Source organism: Spermophilus citellus, assembly GCF_964194105.1.
Source record: "Spermophilus citellus genome assembly, chromosome: 14".
NCBI classification, from domain to species: domain Eukaryota; kingdom Metazoa; phylum Chordata; class Mammalia; order Rodentia; family Sciuridae; genus Spermophilus; species Spermophilus citellus.
Genome location: NC_138194.1, coordinates 62,148,563 through 62,173,179, shown reverse-complemented (window position 1 = coordinate 62,173,179; position 24,617 = coordinate 62,148,563). Strand labels below are relative to the sequence as shown.

At 31.3% G+C, this 24,617-nt stretch overlaps 1 protein-coding gene across 7 annotated transcripts in view; it reads left to right on the top strand.

The window, feature by feature from the left end:
- TRIQK (triple QxxK/R motif containing) overlaps positions 1 to 18,554 on the top strand; it is a 73,018-nt gene extending 54,464 nt beyond the window's left edge. For all 7 annotated transcript variants that reach the window (XM_081266423.1, XM_081266428.1, XM_081266427.1 and 4 more), the window contains 2 exons: positions 10,102 to 10,187; positions 15,408 to 18,554. In XM_081266423.1, coding sequence (XP_081122549.1) covers positions 10,102 to 10,187; positions 15,408 to 15,521 — 200 coding nt within the window. In that variant the 3' untranslated portion in view covers positions 15,522 to 18,554. The remainder of the gene's footprint in view (positions 1 to 10,101; positions 10,188 to 15,407) is intronic.
- Positions 18,555 to 24,617: the final 6,063 nt, after the last annotated feature.

The following is a 24,617-nucleotide window of genomic DNA, read 5'->3' as shown; positions in this document are numbered from 1 at the left end:
CATTTTATTAAGGAAAATATACCTGTTCTGCAGTAGTATATACACTTGTAAATGTGTGAATTATTAAAGTCCACTATTTAGATAAACTTCCCTAGCAACGACACATGTTTATGGAATTCAAATATAAGAACAGCAAAGTCAAAAGAGATAAGCAACCATTAACTGAACTATGACTACAAAGCAATTCACTGCTTGTTTCCATTATATTAAAATGTAAAATCTGTTGTATTATTAAAAAAATTTAAAATAACTTGTGTTATTTTAGAAAATAAGAAATTGAATAAAACTCTGAAAGGTTTTATATATATATATATATATATATATATATATATATATATATATACATACACATACACACACATACACAAACACACACACACACACACACGCACACACATAGTCTCAAGGACAACCATGAAAACATTCTAAGAAATATAGTTGAAATCAAAATACATGATTTAAATGAAATACTAAAAAACAAAGGGAGCAAAGAGAAACAATAAAATAATAGTCCTCAATAAAGCATATCAATAGTTTCATTAAATATAAATGGTCTAAGCATAGTAAAGGTACTAAAGGACATATATATTTTTTTCAAATTGATCTTTTAAAAATGACCCAAATATAGGTTGTATAAAGAAATTTACTTCAAATCATGATATTAAAAGTAGGGGAGGAGACTGAAAATCTGTTCTACATAAAAGCAATAAGAAAAAATAGGGAGAAGGAATGGGGTAGGGAAAGGCAGTGAAATGAATCTGACCTAACTTTCCTGTGTACATATATTAATATACCACAGTGAATCTCACCATCATGTACATCCATAAGTTGCTAAATAAAAAAATTTAAAAAGCCATAAGTACATAGCAGAACGATCAGTAGAATAGAGGGAAGTGAATAGAGGGAGGGAAAAAGGGAAGTACTGGGGTCTGAATCAATAAATTATATTTCATGCTTTTATAATTACATCAAAATGAATCCTGTTGTCATGTATAACTAAAAAGAACCATAAGAAAGATTGAATATTGAAAGCAATGAGAGTATCCATTTCTTATGGTGTGCTGATAACACAGGAATATCAAATAAGTGTTCTGTATCCAGCACAACTATTAAACAAAGAGAGAAATTAAGCCATTCTTAGATGAACAAAAAAATGAGATAATTTTTCAGTAGCAGACATGATTAAGAAAATAACTTTAAAATGTAGTAAAGGAAAAAAGAAAGCAAAGGAATTAAAAGTGACTAGAAAATAACGAACACAACATGAAACAGTATGAGAGAAACAAAATGTCAGAAGCCAAATAGAAAACAAAAAACCCAAACAGAAATCCATCTTTATTATTAATTAATTGTATTAAGTGTAAATGGAATAACCATTTCAACCAAAAGGCAGGGAATGGTAGAATAAGAAGAAAAAATGATCCTGTCTATAAGAAGCACACTTTAGATTCAAGATCAAAATAATTTGACCATAAAAGAATGAGAAAGATAAACTAAGAAGCAGTACCCCCAATAGCCAGGATGGCTATTCAAATAGACAAAATAAGCTTTATGAAAAAAGTTTTTAGTAGAAATGAAGGACATTTTATAAAGATAAGAGGTATTTCTTCTGGAAGATATAACAATTATAAACATGTATGCACCTGGCAAAGATCCCTAAAATACAGGAAACAAGTCCTGATATAATTGAAGTGAGAAATAGATAACTAAGCTATATTAGTTGGAGACTTTAATATTCCATTTTCCATAATCAATAGAATGACTAGGCAGAGAATCATAAAAGAAATAGAAGACTAAAGCACTGCTACAACTAGATCTGTAAAACACTTTACCCAATAGGAGCAGATTGCATATTTTAAACTGCACATAGAACATTCTCCATAAAATAAGTCTTAAAAACTTTAAACAAATTGAAGTTATGTGATTTATTCTCTAGTACAATAGAATAAAATTAGAAATTGCTGACAGAAGCAGTTTATATAATTAAATTTTTAAAATGTTTTTGGAATAATACTCTTCTAGATAACCAAAAGAGCAAGTAAATAATATGGCAAATACTTCATGAGGAGTATAAACAAAAGATAAAACTTTAGAGATGGAGCTAAAGCAATGCTGTTTTTAACTTTTTATTTTTGTGACCCAAAGACCCAATGAGAACAACTTAGAGAAGGAAAAGTTTACGTTGCCTTATGGTTGCAGAGGTCCAATCCATGGCTGGTGAACTCCATTGCCCTAGGCCCAAAGTGCAGAAGAACATCATAACAAACGGGCATGACAGAGGATATCTACTCAGTTCATACAGCCAGAAAGCACACCACAAAGACATGCCTCCAATAACCTATTGTTTCCAACCACACCCTATCTGTCCACAGTTACCCCTCAGTTACCTCATTCAAGTGGATCAATCCACTGAAGAGGTTATAATTCTTATAATCTTACCATTCCCCTCTGAGCATTCTTGTCTTGTTCTTGAACACATGAGCTTTTGGGGGATGCTCCATAACAAGTACTTATGTGGAAATTCATATGTGTTAAAGACAATATTAATAAAGAAAAAATTTTAACTCAATAACTTTATACCTAAGTCAACAAGCAAATGAAGATCAAACCAAATTCAAGGCAAGCAGAAGAAAAGAAATAATAAAGATTGGAGTAGAAATGAACAAAATAGGGAATAGAAAATTAACAAAACCAAAAGTGTAGCAGTTAGAAATATTAAAAATATTGTTATACCTTTAGTTAGACTACCTAAAAGAGAGAAAAAAAATGCAAATTACTAACACTAGGGATGGCCTCATGGAAATAAAATGGATTATAATTGAATACAATAAATGATAGTATGCCAAAATTTGTTAACCTAGACAAAACAGTACCAAATATTAGTGATGCTACCCAAACTCATGTACATTGCAAATGAGAATGCAGAATGATACAACTATTTTGGAAATGGGTTGGCTGTCAGTTTTTTTGAAAAATTATATATATATATATATATATATATATATATATATATATATATATATATATATCGTGATCCTGTGACTCAGTAGTAGTCTAACCCTTATATAAAGGAAAACTTGTGCTTACACAAAGATCTCTACATCTGTGTTTTAGTCAGATTTTTCACCACTTTGACAAAAAGACCAAACAAGAACAACATAATGGAGGACAAGTTTATTGGGGGCTCATGGTTTCAGAGGTCACAGTTCCTAGACAGCTGACTCCATTGGTTTCAGCTGAGGTGAAGCAGAACATCAGGGTGGAAGTACATAGCAAAGGAAAACAAGCCAGGACATGGCAGCAAAGCAGCAGAGAGCTCCACTGACTAGGGACAAAATATATACCCCAAACTCATGCCCCCAGTGACCCTTCAGCCATACCCTACCTGCCTAGGGTTACCACCCAGTTAATCCATTCAAGTGTCTTAATTCTCTGAAAAGGTTCAAGGTCTCATAATCCAATTATCACAATGCCAAATGGATTTATTCCATTTTCAAGAGTCTCCATAGTCTTAACAGTTTCAGCATTACCCAAAAGCCCCAAGTCCTAAGTCTCCTCTGAGACTCACAGCAAACTCTCAGATGTTTTCCCCTATAAAACTCAAAAGCAAGTTACATATATGCGACATATACAAGCACAGAATAAACACTTCTATTCCACAAGGCAGAAACAGGGACATACAAAGAAAGGATGATACCAAAGCAACACCAAAATTCAGATGGGCAAACAAGTCCTATAGTTCTACCTCCAGCATCTGGGGCACATGATATCATGATATTCTCTCCAAAGGACTTATGAAGTTCCTCTCCTATGACTTTGCTAGTTATAGCCCCACATAGGCTCTCTCTTAGCTTGTCTCTGCTCAATTTCTTCAGCTTTCCTCAGCAGATGTTCTATTCTACTGGCATCTCAGGGTCCTCCACTGAAGCTGCAGCTTCCTTCTTAAATCTCTATGAATCATCCTTTCAGAGGCAGCCAACAGGAACTTTGACCTGGCTACACTTTGCCTGGCCTCTCAGGTCTTCCTTTAAAATCTCAGGAAACTTCTAAGACTCCCTAACTCCTGCATCCTGCATTCCTGCAGAACCAACACCACGTGGTTGACACCAAGGTCTGCCACCATCTCTAGCAGTAGCCAGGACTCCAGGGACCATGGCTACAGCAGCAGTTTGAGTCCCAGGGCCATTGAGCATGGTGAAACAATGTCTTAGATCCCACTGTGTAAGTATGGTGCCCCAATTCTCTCCTCAAAAGAATTTTTATTTTTATACCCTTGAGCCTGGAGATGGGTATAGTCTTGCAAATTTCTGAAATGCCCTCAAGCTATATTTTCTCTTGTATTTGGGTAAGTATTGAGCATTTTTAAGTGGTTGTCATTCCTTTAACACTTTCTTACTTACACTTTTTTGACCAAATTGCAAGTTTATCAAATCTTTCTTCTTTCCTTTCTAATCATAATTTTTCAGAATAAACTTGTCTAAAAGCCACCAGCAATGCCCATGTCACCTCCTAAAGGCAATTCTGCCTTGGAATTTTCTCCTTCAGACTAGTCTACCATCTTTAAATTCAGCCTCACAGAAAGTTATAGGACCTGAGCAAAATGTAGACAACTTCTTTGCCATAACATAACATGAATGACCTCCAGTCTGATTTCCAACTGAGTCCTTGGTTTCCTGTGAAACCTTTATGAGCCTAATCTTTACTATCCACAGTTCTATCAGCATCCTAGTCTTTTGAGCTTCCACCAGAATCACCCAGTAAGCTCCTGTTACAATAATCTAAACCTTTACAGCTTGCATCTCTAAACTTTTCAAAATTCTTGCCACAAATTCCAAAAAGCTCCAAAAGCTTCTGAACCACATCATCAGGTTAGTCATAGCAGCAACCCCACTTTTCAGTACCACTTTCTATTTTAATTGTTTTTTTTTTTAAAACATTGTGACCAAAATACACGACAACAACAATTTTATATGAGGAAAAGTTTGTTATTCATGAATTCAGAGGTCTTAGTTCATAGAAGACCATCTTCCTTGCTCTGGGCCCACATTGAGGCAGATCATCAAGGTGGAGGGTGTGGCAGAGAATAGTAGTTCAGGACATGGTAACAAGGAAGCAGAAAGAATTCCACTCACCAGAGACAAAATATAAATCCCCAAAGGTACATTCCCAGTGACCTACCTCCTCCAGCCACACCCTACCTGTCTATGGTTTCCACGCAGGTTAATGAAGTGGATTAATGTCCTGATTAGGTTAAGACTCCCATAACCCAATCATTTCACCTCTAGAATTCTTTGAATTATCTTATACATGAACTTTTGGGGACCACTTCATATTTAAAACCATAATAATGTACATTTATAATAGCTCTAATCATACTTGCTTAGCACTGTAAGTAACCCAAATACTCTTCAGTAAGTCAATCAATAAACTCTGATACCACCATACAATTGAATACTACTTAGAAATAAAGAATGAAGTCTTGATTATATGACTTCAGTAAATCACAAAGACATTACACTAAATGAATGAGAGTATTGTCACTTTATTGCCACGTTGTTGAAAAGGAAAAACTACAGAAATGGATGATAGATCTGTGGTTGCTAGGAATTATTGGTGAACAAGTAGGGACTATAAACATATAGTATGTTGCAGTTTTGAGAGGTTCTGCAACTATTCTGTATCCTGATTTTATTCTACATGAATCTATACTTGCATTACCTTTTATAGAAATGTATATCAAAAGGAAAAATGTAAATTTCAATGTATGATAATTTCAAAATTAAACAGTATTATGGAATTAGACTAGAGGGAGGAAGCATAAATCAGTTGATCAGAAATGTACAATTGAGAAAGACCTTGTTACCTAAACCTTTTAATAAGAAATGAAAATATAGACATTATGTAATGAATGGTATCCTTGAGGACAAAAAAAAATGGATGATTGAGGACTCAGATTGGCTTTATAGGCTTGAGTAACAGTTTTTTTTCTTTTATATGAAATTACTAAGCAACTGTTTAACAGATACTTTTGTTTTTGTTTTTGTTTTGGTCCTGGAGATTGAACCCAAGGCCTTGTGCATGCTAACCACATGCTTTACCACTGAACTGTACCCCTATTCCCTTGTGTGTATAACTGAGATCAGACCTAGCTGTGTTAAATGAATAATCTACATATAAAATCTAGATTATTATTTTTTCCCTAGGTGTTACTACTCAGAAGGTAGAGAATTTCATATTTTATGTTTTTAAATAATAATGACATATTATCTATCTTGAAGTCATAGAAATTCACCTGCTGTAAACTTATTTCATTATATATTAAGACATTTTCATTTATGAAGAATTGAACAGATGCCCCTGTCAATGTTTTCACTTAGTAGACCAAAACCACATTTTGCAACATATACTTTTGGATATCATAGTCAGCAAGGAGAATGCTAAATTAATGACAGACGTATTGTTTGGAAGAGTACCAGGTGTACAATCATGTTTAATACCATCTATTATAAATACAGTTTCAAATGTTCATATCAACTTTAATACAAATCTAGAAGTATTATTCTTGAAAGAGGATATAGGAGTTTAATTGAAATATAATACATTATTTACCAATGATTATATGGCACTTGGAGGAGAGTGATGAATTCTCACTTTGACTCTCTGAGATATATTTGAGTCTATATTATGACAAACATATTAGCAAAAATATTGTATATCTGACATCAAAACTACATGGAGATTTTAACTCACTCCATTTAGAATGGCAGCTATCAATAATACATATGGAATTAAATGCTAATGAAGATGTGGAAAAAAGAGAACACTTTTACACTGTTAATGGGATTTATAAATTAGTACAACCATTATCAAAATCAGCATGAATGTCCCTCAAAAGACTAGGAAAGGAACCACCATATGACCCAGCTATTCTATTCCCTAGTGTTCATTCTCAAGAAGTACTTTCAGGATATTATAGCCATACATGTATTTCCATGTTTATAGCAGCACAATTCACAATAGCCAAATTATGGAACCAGTGTAGGTGTTTATCAACAGATGAATGGATAAAGAAAATGTGGTATATATACACAATGGAGAAATCTAGAATGGAAGTAGGGAAAGCAGGGTAGCAGGGGTGGGGGCAATAGTTCTCATGAAAATCAAAAGGAGATTAGGAGAATAGAGGAAAGGGACCAGGAAGAGGGATGAGGGAGGAAAATGGAGAGACTCTGAGGAATGCTGTTGTTCAAATTATATTATTATATTGTGTGCATGTATGAATATGTAAAAATGAATCCTACCATTATGTACAACTATAATGCACCAGTAAAAAATTAAAAAATAGGAAAAAAAGACATAAAAAATTTCAGTTTGATATGGTCTAAAAAATAAAACATTGCATATCTGCATGGAAATTGTATTGGTTAAAGTAAACCTTTCTTCTTCACTTATTTTTTCCTTCTTTGTACCAGAGATTATTTTAAGATGTATACAGGATAAAACAAGAAATCACCTTTGACTTCAAATCTGTAATCATCAAAATTCTTTTTAGATTTTTATTAGAAATGTGCTTTGTAACCCTGAGTGGAAGCATTTGATGTGTCACCATTTTCATTGTTCTGAACTGTTTATAGCTCAGCAGGAATAATGACATGAATAATTTGACTGTTCAGATGTGAAATTAGAGTGAAAACTTGTCAAAGTTTTTTACCAAAATTAAATGTTCCTAATTTAAAATGGGTCAGAGTGATATTTTTCTGCATTTTATTTATTCCATTACTTACATTTAAATCATTTGATATACATTTTTACAATTGGTTTATTTCTGGATCATTAAACCACATCTTCAAATAATATTTATTAAGCTTCTGCTCATAGATTCAGAATATCTGGTATACTATAGTGGTTAATGGAAGAACATATGCCTTACTTAAAATAATAATAATACATAGTTCTTTAGACAAAAACATTTTTATGTGTCTAATGAATACAACTATGGCATTTCTACATTGCCTCCATCCATATGATTCTCTTATCTCTGCCATTTCAAATTCTAAAAATCTGTGTGAAATTTTAAAGGTGCTTCTAAATCATTAGCAGACATATTAAAAAACTGATTTATTCCTTAAGAGACACTTCTCAGAAGATGATGTACAATCAATCAACAAATACATGAAAAAATGTTCATCATCACTAGCAATTTAGAGAAATGCAAATCAAAACCACTCTAAGATTTCATCTCACTCCAGACAGAACGGCAGCTATTATGCATACAAACAACAATAAGTGTTGGCGAGGATGTGGGGGAAAAGGTACACTCGTACACTGCTGGTGGGACTGCAAATTGGTGCAGCCAATATGGAAAACGGTGTGGAGATTTCTTGGAAAATTGGGAATGGAACCACCCTTTGACCCAGCTATCTCTCTCCTCCTTCTATACCCAAAGGACTTAAAAACAGCATACTACAGATACACAGCCACATCAATGTTTATCTCAGCACAATTCACAATAGCTAAACTGTGGAACCAACCTAGATGCCCTTCAATAGATGAATGAATTTTAAAAACTGTGGCATATATACACAATGGAATATTACTCAGCAATAAAAGAGAATAAAATCATGGCATTTGCAGGTAAATGGATGGAGTTAGAGAAGATAATGCTAAGTGAAGTTAGCTAATCCCAAAAAACCAAATGCCAAATGTTTTCTTCAATATAAGGAGGCTGATTCATAGTGGGATAGGGAGAGGGAGCATGGGAAGAAAAGACAAACTCTAGATAGGGCAGAGGAGTTGGAGCGGAAGGGAGGGGGCATGGGGTAATTAATGATAGTGGAATACAATGATCATTATTATCCAAAGTGCACGTATGAAAACATGAATTCCTGTGAATATACTATGTATACAACCAGAGCACAATGAAAAATTGTGCTCTATATATGTAATAAGAATTGTAATGCATTCCGCTGTTTATATATATATATATATATATATATATAACAGCTTTATTGCAGATTAAATTTTATTATATACTTTAGATAAACTGCTCTCAGATTTATTTCACTGTGAGGATGTGGAAATTAAAGTTACAAGTTTTATCATTTAGATAAAGGAAATGTATGGGTAAGTTTTGGAAGAAGCTGATCATTAAAAGGAAAAGGAATAAGATGGAAACAAAAAGGCAAATTGCAAATGTGAAATAGATTATCTAACCATGTTAACTCCCAATCAGAAAAAATACATCAAACTATTATATTAGATTTTCTTTTGATTCTCTTCCTAGTTAAGAGTTCAGTTAGCTGATGTTATATTATCTAGTTAATGCCTTTGTTATTGTTATTATTAAATCTATTTTTCTGCCCAGACTGTATTTTATCTCTTTTATAGCTTATTGGTGATGTCACCAGATGGTGTACCAAAGTAGAAATTCTGTGACAATTCAGTTTTGCTCATCTTTCACTGTGAAACATGATAGAATTGATTGAGACTAGTATCAAAATATAGGTGTCCTATGTCTTTAATCTATACACATTAGTTCTATCCTCTATTAAGAGGAAACAAAAGTTAAGTACATATTTTTCTAATGAATTCAGGAGACCAAAATTGTTTTACACATTCCTTTAGTTTCTTAGAGAAAACTAGTAACTATTTCTCAAATTGATTGTATGAATACTAAATATATCTATACAAGTTTATAATTAGCTATTATTCAATTATGAAGGCAAAAGTTAATTTTTCTTATTAATAAGATCTTACATATCCTCATTTATACATTTGTTTCCAAATTCTTCCCAGTGTTTTACTCCCTTTACCATAAACTTACAATACAAAATGAATTATAATTTTTAACATTAATTGCACATCAAATCAAAAATGTCTGTCAGACAAATCAAAGATGTCTGTGAGAGTTTTATTCCTGAAGAAGTAAGAGAGGAGAAGTTGACCTTTGGGTACCAAGTTTATGGTTGTCACAACTGGGAACAAGTTTGGAACTATGTGTCCCTGAATTGCTCTATTTAAACATACTTTGACATTTCAGATGACTGTTAGGCTCGAATTATATATAAGCATAACTCATTGTCTAAAACTGTTTCTTTCTAGGCAAACAGGATTATAAAAAAACCAAACCTATTTTACGAGCAACCAAATTAAAAGCAGAAGCAAAGAAAACAGCAATAGGCATAAAGGTAGATAACTATTTGATAACTTTATAATTTCATATGTATATGCCATTTCATTTTCTAAAACTGGATTGCATAAACATTGAATTCTAAATGTTTTATGACATTTCAAAATCTAAACACCATGCCAGAATTGAAGAATTTTTGTAAAGAATTTAATTAATGGAAAACATCCTTCTTAGCCTGAGATTTTTTTTTTTTTTGGTGGGGGTAATGTCTTAAAATAAAACAATGTTTCATAAGTAAGCCAGTTTTTCTTAAATTTGTAATATATTTTTTCTCTAACTACTATGTGTATTGCTCAAACATTTCAGTGATGTATGTGTCTTTAGTCAAAAACCCTTCTTTCATTTTCAGTGAATTTATTTTTATAGTTGATTAAGGTATAGTTGTAATCATATATACTTAGATCATAAATACATATATATAATTTTGTTATTTTGTTATTGTTGCCAGTATTCTATGTTGAAATTCTAATGATATTCCCAAACTTATCCTTTTAGAAAACCAGTTTATCTGCTTAAGAGGGATAAATGCAACTGAGAATGATGTTAACAGTTATTAATTCAACATGCTAGCACAATAAAGTTTCACAAAATTACATTTACATTATTGCTTATGTTATATATTTTTTTGGCCAAGTACTAGAATTGAGGTAAACTAACTAGAAAAATTAATTTGGCAGTCTTACTACCAAATGTGTAAAATAATAAATGACCAGTACATATATTTTATTTAAATATTAAAATGTTAAAAGGAGATTTTGGTTTTTATCTGGCAGATGAGAAATCAATTTTTCTAAGTTATAGCTTATAGCAAATGCCAAGGTATTACTACCAAGCTGTAACAGCTGTTGAACTGCCAGATGATATATTTGGTTGTCTTCCAGAATTTGCTATTATGATCACGAAACACTGCCTCCTTTTTGCTTCTGATTGCTGATTTTGATCAAGCATTGCCATGTGATGTGGTATGTTTTCACAACACAGTCTCCTCAGTTAGTGCTATGTGTCAGTTTTTAATGAAAAAAAAATCTTTTTGTTGAAAAGAGAAATTAATCTTTTGAAGAGTTTTTCTAATTTCATATGAAATTTCATTCATCCTTTAAAATATTTCAATGACATGACTTTTGTAAAATCAATGCTTAGATTTTTATTTTACGTTTCGTTACTTGATGATTATCTATTCTATTAAGAGCCTTTTGTCATTGTCTTTCAGGGAAGTATGTCACTTACTTTTATCCTTCACAGTGCAGTGGAGTTTTTGTTTATTCACTTGTCAGGAAAATTCTGGTGTAACAAAATTCATTTGTGTAAAAGTTTAATTAGCAGTTATATATTAGGAATTGAGAAATAGTGCAGCCATTCAATTATTTGTATTTCACTCTTTTATACACATCCTTTTTTCCCATTTGCTTTATAATTTTTGTTATTTTTTAATTTGGAGAAATAATTATGATCCCAGTATGAGCTTAAACCTCCTTTATAATATAATTATCCAATGTCCCTTTAAAAACAATATAAAATTTATCTTCAAAAATGTCTTAATTTTTATCTTTATGAATGTTTATTCTTAGACTTCATTTACAATTTAAGGTATATACAGAAGAGTTTTTGACATCAGAACATAACTCCTTTTTAATAAGCTAGCATATCATTTTGATTTGTAAGCCTGTGAAAAACAAAGACCTTAACTTTAAATATTGTTTACTAAGCTTGAAAATTTATGTGAAGAGCCCATTAAGATGATATGAAACTTTTTAGAATCAGAACCATGAAGGTGTTTTACATTTCAAATCTGGCATACTAATTAGTTTGCCCTGTCAAATTTTGATTGCCTTGTCATTTTGGCATAGGATTTTAAATAACGAAATTTCTTTCAGCAATTGCCATTTAATGCTTTTTAATTTCCCTAGTGAGTGATTTTATCCATATTGATAATGTCAGAGAAGCAACTAAGGACTAATGAACATCAAACATGTTTGACTCTTATCTAGTTGATAGAGAATGACCATAATATTATACTATTTTATCACTTTACTACTTATTCCTTTGAATGAATCATAGTTTTACACTTAAATAATTTGAATCTACAGAGAGTATGAACAAGTGCATGAAATAGAAAAATAGCACCAATGACAACAACACTGAACATATGATGAGGCAGGCTTGGATCACATCTTTTTTGGCCCTTTCTATTGCCATGGACTAGCTAAGTCTAGGCTGCAAGTTTGTAAACTGGAGATTATGCCATTTACCCCATATAATGTTGTCCAAAGAATTAATATTACAGTACAAACATCAAGCACTGAACTTAGCACATGGAAGTAATTTATGAATAGTTAGCTGATTGAGAAAATACATGTTAGAATTAATAATATCTAGTTTGTATAAATAAGACTTCCCTAAAATGTTTTCCAGTGGCCTTCCCTTACTTAATCTATTTCTGCATTATGTGGTTCTATCATATATTAGGAAATGTTCTCAGATTTGTTGTGGGGATAATATTATGGATTAGTGTTGTAATGATTTAAAAGCATTACAGAATTTTAGTATCCTTTGTATAAAGATTATATAAATATTACTCAAACCATCATGTATTGAGAAATCTATGGAAAGGAAAATGAGTAAGTCATGATTTTCTTGAAAGAACTTAGACAAGAAATCACATATTTTAAGTATCACATTAAATCAAGAGTACTGATGCAAATCACAGTATAGAGATATAAAGAATTATACAATAGAGCCTTTTATGTTTTTAATGTTTTTTGTAAATAGACATTTAATAATAGAAAATGTTTTTAGGGAAGAGTTAATGTTTTCAGCATAACGTATGAATAAATTGTGTTAAAATCTATAACTAATTTACAATTGAGAAGTCATTCACTTCTTGTGTCTTACAAATGTAAATAAAATGTACTACATTATGACACAGTAATAAAATAATAAAAACTGTGGGGTTGAAATGAATGCCATCTAAAAATATTTGCATAACTATATTTGCTATTTAGTTGCTGTTCAATTAGAAGATTATGTTTTAAGAATTACAGCGCCACTAAAAAATTTTTTAGAATGCAAATATCTGTGATTCCTAGCATGTTGAAGGAAAAGAATCTAAAATTTTTAGTTAATTTGCTGTTTAAAAGGTTTATTCAAAAGGCACAATCATAATAAAAATAAAGATCAAAGTTTTGCTACATAAATAAAATATTCAGTGTTAACCAAATCCTGCCAACAACCCCTTGAGATGAGCAGCTTGAAATGTTACATTTGTTCTTTTTTGTTATTTCTGAATTAAAGCTAAAAATGGCCAAGGGGCAGGGAAGTCATAAATGCCTATCAGTCTTTTAAATTATGGTTAGAGTCATCAGCATCCTGAAAGCATTATTCTCAAATTTCATAATTTTTTGACCCCCACCCCCCCAAACTTTTTTCTCTACATGTTTGTCTCCTCAACAAATCTTTGGACATTTTGAAGAAAATAATTTGTTCTACCTCCCCACCCAATGTTTCTAAACCATCCCATGCCATATGTAGAATAGACATAATTGAATTAATGGATTTTCTGAAGTTGTATTCTATGAATAGCGTCTGTTTTCTGTCCTTAAATTTCTTTTTCATTCCTCTGGATATCCTGGAAGTATACAGTAACAATAATTCAGAGTTATTTTAAGAACAAGAGTTGAAAAGCAGCAATTAAAGTTGATTATCAATAAGATGAGAAACATGGCCTCCAATCAAGAATAAAAACTTCATTTTTGCATTAAGCTTGAGCAAATGAAATGGTGACTGCTGTTGATCAGTTTTGTTGTCCACTATACAGAACAGATGGAGTTTGCAGTTGTGTGTCACTTGTTTATTACATCCTCTTAAAATTAGTAGCTGTGTAACCAGATGGGTCTGGGAGCACAGCTGTGGATATAAGAAAATAAATGAAACCTGTCTGATGCTGCCATGCCCTTTTGAGATGCCAAAGTGTTCCAACTGTAACAAAGAAAAATTCACTTTCATTTGACATTATATTGATATATCAGATTTTAAAAACCAAGTCTTAAAAAAATTGACACTGAGTTTTTCAACCTCACAATTTTTATTATTTATTTTCATAGCTTGGATATGTAAATAAATTTAATTATGAACCTAAAACTCTGCATAAAATTATCTATTTGTAATCTCAACATTCAGATGAAAATTCCATGTTGATTATAAACAAAATTGATTTTAATGTTTTTAAAGTTTATTAAATAGCATATTATTTTATGTTCTTATGAGATGTAAAATCTATTCATGTGAATGCAAATAAATTGCTTTTTCATAAAACAATGAGAGTTAAAGGATATGCTACATAAGTGAAAAAAAGAAAGGAATATCAGGTCCAGCATTCTATTTGTGCCTTTTTGTTGTTGTTGTTAAGCCAAATGACATATTAATATTGAGAAAGTTTTCTTATAATACATACACACATACTTTTTGAGAACGAATATGACTTTTATAATATATATGGTAAAAATATTGGTTATTTAATGTAGTTGATTAATGTAATCACCAAATTATTCAATGAAATATCTAGTACCATGCTACACAGTTGTGACAGATTGTACTATATCTTGCTTCAGAAGCTGAGTACCAAGTTTTTGATCACCCACAAGATAAGCTATAAGATTTAATAGTTAAAATTTAAAATTTGAACAAGGTAATTATTGAGGATATATATAGATACATAATCTAGAACCTGGTTATAATAGCCATTTTTTCCCATGAAAAATGGAATGATAATTTTTAAAAAAATTGTATGTGCAAATGCTATCACCAATAGCAAATATAATTGAAGCAACAAATGAAGTTAAACATACTCAAATAGAGAAACAGATAAACTGTATAGGCACAAACTACATTGCTTGTGTCCAACATTTTGATATATAAACTATGAAAAGTTATCAAAACAATTTTTAATTTTACTATTAGGAAAAATACTAGGTTAACTAAAAGTAATAATATTTGAAATGACTCACCCACTGATGTACTTGCCATTGAAATGGGTACTGACATGGGCAAAATAAGTTTCTTTATTTAATGGCAAAAAGTGTTGAACAAAAAGAATGTGATTATTAGATTCAAATGATTCATTCCACACAGTGGAATAATACAGTTATTTTATCTAATGAAACTTATGACATTAACCAGTCTCTCTCCATCAATTTTAAGTCTGCTTTTTTTTCTTCCCTAGGAAGTTGGCCTTGTACTTGCAGCTATATTGGCCCTCCTGCTGGCTTTCTATGCTTTCTTTTATCTCAGACTGTCCATGGATGTTGAGCCTGATCTGGACCCAGATGAAGATTAGCTGAGCAGCAATCAATATTTGAAAGGAAAATAATTTTATAAAAGCACCCACTGGGACCAATACTTTCTAAAGTACTGAAACTACAACATCTTCAATATTTTCTTTTGGTACTTTTAGTTTGCTGAAATAGCTTTTTAAAATAGTTGTATAGGATATCAAGAAAAGAACCTGATGTAGCAATGTAGTATAATGTAAGCTACCAGATACATTTATAAATCTGTCAGTTTTGACAGGCTCCCTATACATGTTGCATTTAGATAAAATGTATAACATCCAAGTTTTCAGATGTCTTACCTAACTTACATGTATAGCTTCATCACTTACAGATTATTTAATGTGTTTTTGTTCTATATACATCATAGGTAAAAGTATGTATCCTAATCTACAGGAACATAATCAAATCACATTCAGAACCTAAGAAAGATCGAGAAGTCATGGGAAATTTTTCTCTTACAAAGAAATCCTGCTTTCTTTCCAGGCATATTTTATATCATTAGAGAGACTATCTGCACATACATTTACAGTAATCTTTTCCTTCTTTGCCAACTGTTCAGTGCACATGTGCTCCGTCAGAAATGGCACCTGGATGACAGAAGCTCAAAGAGTCACATATGTCTCTAAAATAGAGTTCCTTCCCTCTTGGGCTGCCTGAACTGGTGTAAATAGAAAGTTTGGTTGATCTTGATTTTAATTAACTTATTACTCTATTAATACAAACTTGGAATTCTATTTTAATTATGTTGTTCTGGCTGCCTGCAGTATCAGTTTGCCCTTCTTGTTAGAGAGATATGTAACAATCTGTCATTTAATTGTGCAGTCTTTTTCACAGCACAGAATAGCAGAAGTCTTATCTACTCAGAATCATTTTCTTGGGTTGTGTCCTAAATCTGAAAAACACAAAGTTGTTTTCCAAATTTACATTTTATCTTTTAAGAGTTAATCAATTAGAATTTTTTAGGGAAAATAAATAATAGAAGAAAATATGTACCTCATAATACTCTCATGTAGTTTCTTTTTATATAAACTTTTCAAAGTATTTTCCACTCGTTGGAGCATAATGACTAGGATATTCAACTTTTTTGATAATCAAATTTTACTACATTTTAAAAAGACATGAAAACATAAAGCTTAGAAAAATGGAAATTATATATCCATAGAAGAGTTGTTAACTACTACCTTATATAAAAATACATAGAAAATAGATATTTTGAGATATCTGCATAATGTATTTCATAGTGTACACATGGTATTTATGAAGAATAAATACAGTATTCAGATTGTTTTCATAGTGGCCAAGAGACGAAAGTTTTGATAAATACCCTAGGAATATTATGGCTTTATAAGAATTTCTTAAAGAACATATCTTTGGTACTTTTGCAAAAAGTTGAATATGACAGTGTAACATTATGCTCTGTAGAGTTTTTTAAAGTAGCATAATTTATTTCATCAGTGTGAAAACAGCCAAAGGTTCCAATATCCTCACAGATTATTTATGCCAAACATCTGAGGACAAAATTTAGCCAGTGTTATTTACTGGATTCTTCTCTTGAACTCACAGACTCAAGAGACAGACCAAGAGTTCTTTTATCCTCACCACAGTGGACCAATCCAAGTGGCATTTTTAGGAAAGGTTGCAGCATTTTATGCCATGTGGTATGTCTGTTCGCAAAGTGGGAGGCAAGGGAATATCCAAGCTGGCATTTTGGATATGATGGGCCTTTTACTTTCCTGAGTGACATGCCACATGTCAAGAAATACTGCTTTCCTCTACTCCCATCACATTTACGTGAACAATTTTCATTTAGTTATTTCCCTCCCATATGGTGTTAAAAACAGTCATATTAAATAAAGATTATTCCTGATTTTCAGTTTTAATTTAAATGAGAAGATATGTAATAATTGCTTATTAGCTACCCATACAAGTGAGATATTAACAGGGTTTACAGTATTTAAAATAGATAATTATGTTTTTGGAAATGTTTGAAAATTTATCATATTGAGAAAAACTACCATTCTGTTCTATTCATGAGGTGTTCTTTTGGAGGGAAATGATAGTAATACATGTTAGCCTAAATATACTGTAAATATAGGCAAATTTTATTGCCCAGTGTTATTGATACCTGAGTCAATAGCTAGTACATTTGTATGACTGATTGATTTATGATGGCCTCAGAAAACCATAAATCCAAAAGGTTTAAAGCTTTGATTTCAGTAAATAGCAGGTAACATGAGATGATATATGTTTACACAACAGTTTTTGTGAAATACAAATTTTGTGAACTCACATTACCTGGGAAGCAGCCAATACTGTAAAGAGAAATCCCAGATTGAAAGTCTGGTTTGAATCTTTGAAGACAGAAAGGTGATATCTTCTGCTGTTTCAGGAGATTGCACTTTTGAATAGTGAGTGGTATTTGGCAGAAATCTGAGACTGGCATCAAACATATTTTAGACAGGTTATTTTCTCTCCCATAATTTACTGCTTGGAATAATTCAGAAGACAAAAACAGAAAAAAAATTATAATTACTTTTCAGAATGTTCAAATCTATTTATTAACATACTCTGCAGAATAGATTTCCAACCAATGCTGGAAAGATAGCCTATGAAATACTGTGAATGAAGTATGAAGAGTTGCTGGTTCTTATTTTTCATGTAAGTTTAGACAAGGGTAAAGAATGTATAAATTATCTGAGGGGAAATATTGTAAAAATCTAACCTCATCTAGTATTTCTTTTAGAATTATTTCAACAAAAATGTAGGATTGATGGTTATTTTAAGGGAGCAAAATATATAAAGAGTATCTCTTATCGGTTTTTCATAAAGACAGAGAAATGTTCTCATCCCAACTGATGATTGTAAGATCTAAAATATCTTCTTACTCATTTCTGTCCAATAGCATAATAATCTGCACATAAATTTAATAAATGCATGTTAAAATTTAAGCTAATGTATTTTAGTTCTGAGTCTAGATTTCTTGATGTACAGATGATCCAAAATTTTTTAATTTAATAAATAAAATTTAAACATCATAATATTGATCAACAGCATTTAGCATTTATGAACTTTGGTTGTATTGTGATACATTTTTTTATATCTACAAATATAGGTATTTTTTTCATTCTGATTCTCTTGAAAATTAAGATAACTAGCCTTAAGTTACTACAAAATAGAAACATTGTTTTTTCTAGTAAATCAAGTATGCATATTTATTTAAAAACATGCTCAATGTTTGAATTCAACTTAGCATGCGTCTTCTCTCCAAATGAAAATAAATCTAAAATTGTGTTATAATGTTTATATGAATATTAAAGCATTTGCAGGTTCTAAAAGTATATAATCAATGATAATTCAATAGAGTGACTACTGCTTTGACTGAGTTTCAGAAATCAACTTTTTGAAATTAAAACTTATTCAATTTTAATGTATTTCATCATAACATAAGGTTCTTGAACTAGAAACTACCTAATTTTATATTCTCTCCTTAACAACAGTTAGACTTCTTTACACTTACCTGAGGCTTCTCTGAGAAGATTCCTACCCCTTCTCCCTTAGCAGCACTGCCTTCTTTTATTAGAATTACTCCAATGAAGTCTGGATAGAATGTGTTTGCTAGATTTTGTTCCTCTGACACCATATCTAGAATCAGTATAACCAACAGTTAAAAAAAAAAAATTAAAAATGTAGCAGATGAATTCAGAACCCACAGGAACATTCTTATATTTTTGAGGTTTTGACTATAAAGGTAGGTATAGAGGGAACTTGGAGAGTCATGTAAAAAAATTATAGTAGTATGGAAATATCCATAGAAGATCAGTAATTCATTTAAAACAATTGAACTGCAGCCGTATTCAGCATAGTGTCTCCTTGTTATACATTTTTTTTATCCTTAGCAACAGATATGAGATCCTTATTTCAAGAAAAATAAGATACTTTACATGCCAGAAGATTTTTTTTTGATGACAGTACCCCCTCCTATTCTTCATTTTTTAAAACAACAACCAAATTGGTAGGGAGGCAGCCAAAATTTGAGGTACCAATGCTTCTCGAACAGATGTCGCACCATTATTTTTTAGCTCGTTTAGATGAATAAACATGTTAAACTGTGAAGTATTACATTTTAGATTTTTTCATTAAAAAAAGAGACAATCTGTTTACTGTCCTAATTGAGACAACAATCCTTGTGGTTGCCAGTTTTGGCAGTCATAACAATGAACTATAAATATTTGGACCAATCAAGTAAATGGTGACTATAAAGGCTATAGCATGTGTAAAGTTCTGTTTTCACGGGCACCCCTCTTAGTATGGCATTTTTTTCTGACTTCTTCAAATACAATTGTTTGTGTGAAACTGAAGGTTCAAGATAAGCCTAAAAGAAATTGATTTCAATATCTAATTTCTTTCTAGTTTATCATCCCTTTTAGTGCTCAACTATCCATCTGCTCGTAACAAATTGCTTCTGCAGTCGCTCTATTGAATGTGACAATGCAGGTCTTCATTGGACTGCCTTCTCTGTTTGTCCCAGGGTACCACAAAATTCAGAGTTTTTTTTTAATTTTACTTTTTATTCATATTTATAAAATGAGGTTAAAAATATTTAAGCCTCAAATTGCAGAAATTAGTTTCTTTTTCAGATGAGGTTTTATGAACAAACATTGCTGGATGTAATGTTTGATAGAATGACCTTGAGGAGATCATGTCTTAGTCTCTACTAGAATGGTTTACTTGAAACGCCAGTGTGAGAGAGTTGGTAGACTAATGAGAAATAAACTATTGGTGATGCTAGTGCCGAACATTTATGATCCATGCAGGGACTGTTCTTCCATGCATCTTATTTGAGTGCTTCAGCTCCCTTCTCCAATTTTTTCCTTTTTTACTCTGTCTCTCACTGTTCTGAGTTTGGGCAGTCCCTAAAGTTCTCTCCCTGTTGTTTTGAACCCCAGTGGTATTTTGGTGGATTAGCACTCTCTCCTACGTCATTGTATATTTTCCCTATTAACCATCTCTGCTCCTTTACTTACAATCATCACTGATCCTCATCTATTTTCCTCTCTCATTTTTAACTGCTTTCACTTTTATTGCTAATCTTTTGAATTACACAAAAATAGAATAATACAATGACCTTCTATATAGCATCACCTATATAAACAGTCATAAAAGTTTGCCACCCTTATATGAATTTCCTCCATTTTTTATAACATGAAGTATTTTTAATTCTAGACATGGTGGCATTTTACTTGTAAATAAATCAATATGCTCTTTTAGCTGAGAAGAAAGTTGCTTTTTGTTTGCTTGTTTGTTTGATGTGTATTACCAGGAAGCCATTAGTTTAGCTAATCAAATTAAATACAGTTTCTTAATATCATCTAATACGTTAGTATTAAAATGTCCTTAATTGTTTTCAAAATAACTATTTACAATAGATTTTGAATCAAGGTTCATACTCCATTCAGTTTAACATTTCTTAAATTTCTTTTATTCTAAAACAAACCTTTTTATTTCATGCCATGGATTTACAGGTCCTTTAGAACGTAATAGTATTCTAGACTTGATCTTTTTCATCGTTTTCATTTTGTTTCTCTATTTTCATGTTTTATTTTAACTTGCAATGAGGTCTTAAGCTAGATTAGCTCCAAACAGATTTTTTGTTATTGTTATTTGTTTTTAAGCCAAGAATATTTCACAGCAATTAATAAGGAACATAATATATCTGTTTTTCTCACAGGATTTCTGAAATATATCTGTAAGTTCATGTAATAATAAACTGATTCTTGCCAAAATAAAGTTTCCTATTAATATTCTATTTATATCTTTTAGCATCCATTCACAATTATTTCTAGAGCTATTATATCTTTTTGCATTGAAAATGGCAATTTTCTGTCATTCCTTAAGCATTTATTACATGGAATTATTTTATTATTATAATCAAGATAGGATGTTTTTACATTGTTATATAATTGGAGACATTTATACAAGGTGTAATATCAAGTCAGGGTTATATTTCCATCTCAAATATTAATCATTTCTGTGTCTTAGGAATGTCACACTCTTTTAGTCATCATTTTCATCAATAGTTTCTGTACAGTGCTGCAGAAAATCAGAACTGATTCTTCTTTGTGTTTTAATGATCCTTATATGTCTTCTTTCCATCTTCCTACCTCCCTCTCCCTTTCAGTTTCTAGTGACTACTATGCCATTCCATTTATGTGGAATTATTAGATAAATCTTATTGATTTTTTGGTTACCCTAAAATGTACCTCGTACAGGAAAAGAAGGATAAATACTTGTATTTTTTCCTTTCACATTTATGCATTAGCATTCTCTAAAGGTGTCTAATGAAGATTTGAAACTGTTAATGATGCTGCTTTTACTGTCATAATAATTCATAGATTTAATATATTTGATGTACTTCAATACATTGTAATCATTATTCTTTTTAGTACCTTAACAATAGAGTATTCTCAAGAAAATCATGAAAGGTATATGTTTTGAATTATTTTTCATTTTTCAGAAAGCAATAGTGAGTGCAATCAGATTTTGAAAGCAACAGAGTTAGTGGTAAATATGGCAAAAATGGAAAAGCCTAACATTTTCTGATTATGTGTCTCACTAGAAAACTAACAAAATATTGAATGAGATTTATATAATATTCTCCTTTAGAAAATAACTATGTGATAATCAATAGTTTTATAAATCCACACACACACACACACACACACACACACACACACATATATATATATATAAACAGTAATTATAAAAATTAGTAAAATATCATAATTGAGAAGTATCTTTCACAACTGCAACTAAAATTATGGGCTATGTAAAAAATAATAAGATATGTGATGAGCCTTTATTTAAATAAAAACTCTACAGGGTAATGTAATATATTTATACTTAATGACATGAAAAGAAGTAAAAAAGAAGTTATAAAACATGACATGTGATACTATTCTATTTGTTTAAGTATACATGTCTTTGTGTATTTATGTGTGTTGGAAGAATATTTGGCAAAAGTAAGGAGTATTTGACTCTGGTTATGAATTACAAATGAAGCTTTAATAAAAAGGAGACCAATGGTCTTCCTGGACAGGAAGAATCAATTGTACAAATATAACTTTTTTCTAATATGGGAATAGAAAAGTAAAAAGTGAAACTTAATCTGTAAATATTAAAGTATAAATAATAAAAATAATGTCATAGTCAAGGAAAAAAGTATTGAGACCAGCAGAAAAAAATGCAGTGTCCAGGAATAGATAAAAATATAAACATTTACTTAATGCATCATATGTAATTACGATGAAAATAAAGCTTATTTATTAAATGTATTTTAACAATTGAGTATTCTTTTGGAAATTAAAGCACATTCATACCATGATTAAAACCAAGTTAATTTCTGATGAAATTTATGATTTCTATGTGAAAAATGTATTCATAAAAACTATTAGAGGAAATCATAGTAGACACTGTGGGAATCTTTTACTGGGAAAGTTATCTCTAGGAATTGATTCATGAGTCAAAAATCATCCTGGAAATACTATTAGATTATAGTATGTTAAATTAGAATGAAACCTTGTACTTAGAATTAATGAAGAATTTGAGGAAATAAGTCTGTTTTCTAACCTTCTTGAGGAAATAGGAATATCACATACTTTCTAGAAATCCATTTACAGTATCCTTCCAAGGCTTTAACTTTCATAAGTATTTGTAGATATTGGATGACAATGCCAGTAGTATGCAAAAATGAGCAAAGTTTGTCATCCACAGCATTGTTTGTAGCATAAAAAAAACCCTTAGAGTAATATAAATGTCCAACATTAGAGTCTCTCTAAATGAATTGTTTCTTCCATAAAATAAGCATGATGAAATCATTAAAATCATACATATTTATACTGAATAACATGAAGAGAAGTAAAAAAGAAGTTATAAAACATGACATGTAATACCATTCTACTTGTTTAAATATACATGTCTTTGTGTGTATTTATGTATGTTTTTAAAATGTGTTAGAAGAATATTTGGCAAAAGTAAGGAGTATTTGACTCTGGCTATGAATTACAAGTGATTTTTACTTTATATTGAATGACTCCTTCAGTCTATGCTTCAGGAAGACTAGAAGGAAAATGATTTTCAGAGATACATATTGAGTCCCAACACCTAGTAGGTATGTCTCTATTTTTTTCATTATATTCTTCTATTTTCCATAATTTTTAATCACCCATTGGATAAATATGTCTTTTTTTAAGAGAGAGTGAGAGAGGAGAGAGAGAGAGAGAGAGAGAGAGAGAGAGAGAGAGAGAGAGAGAGAGAATTTTTTAATATTTATTTTTTAGTTCTCAGCGGACACAACATCTTTGTTTGTATGTGGTGCTGAGGATCGAACCCGGGCCGCACGCGTGCCAGGCGAGCGTGCTACCCCTTGAGCCACATCCCCAGCCCAAATATGTCTTTTTTTCACAAATCCTCAACATAAGCACTATAGAAATAGACAATTCTGCTTTTTCACAGTGAGAAATTGATCAATGCTTCAGAAAGGATGAATATTTGAGCTTATTCATTTTTCATTAAAAAATTGAGGATTTGCTAAATGCCAATGGCTCTTCTTTATGCTTAAAACAAGTTAATGAATATTTTTTTAATTTTATTTTTTTGTTGGTTGTTCACAACATTACAAAGCTCCTGACATATCATATTTCATACATTAGATTGAAGTGGGTTATGAACCCCCAATTTTACCCCAAATGCAGATTGCAGAATCACGTCGGTTACACACCCACATTTTTACATAATGCCCTATTAGTAATTGTTGTATTCTGCTACCTTTCCTATCCCCTACTATCCCCCCTCCCCTCCCCTCCCAACTTCTCTCTCTACCCCATCTACTGTAATTCATTTCTCTCCTTGTTTATTTTCCCATTCCCCTCACAACCTCTTATATGTAATTTTGTATAGCAATGAGGGTCTCCCTTCATTTCCATGCAATTTCCCTTTTCTCTCCCTTTCCCTCCCATCTCATGTCTCTGTTTAATGTTAATCTTTTCTTCCTGCTCTTCCTCCCTGCTCTGTTTATAGTTGCTCTCATTATATCAAAGAAGACA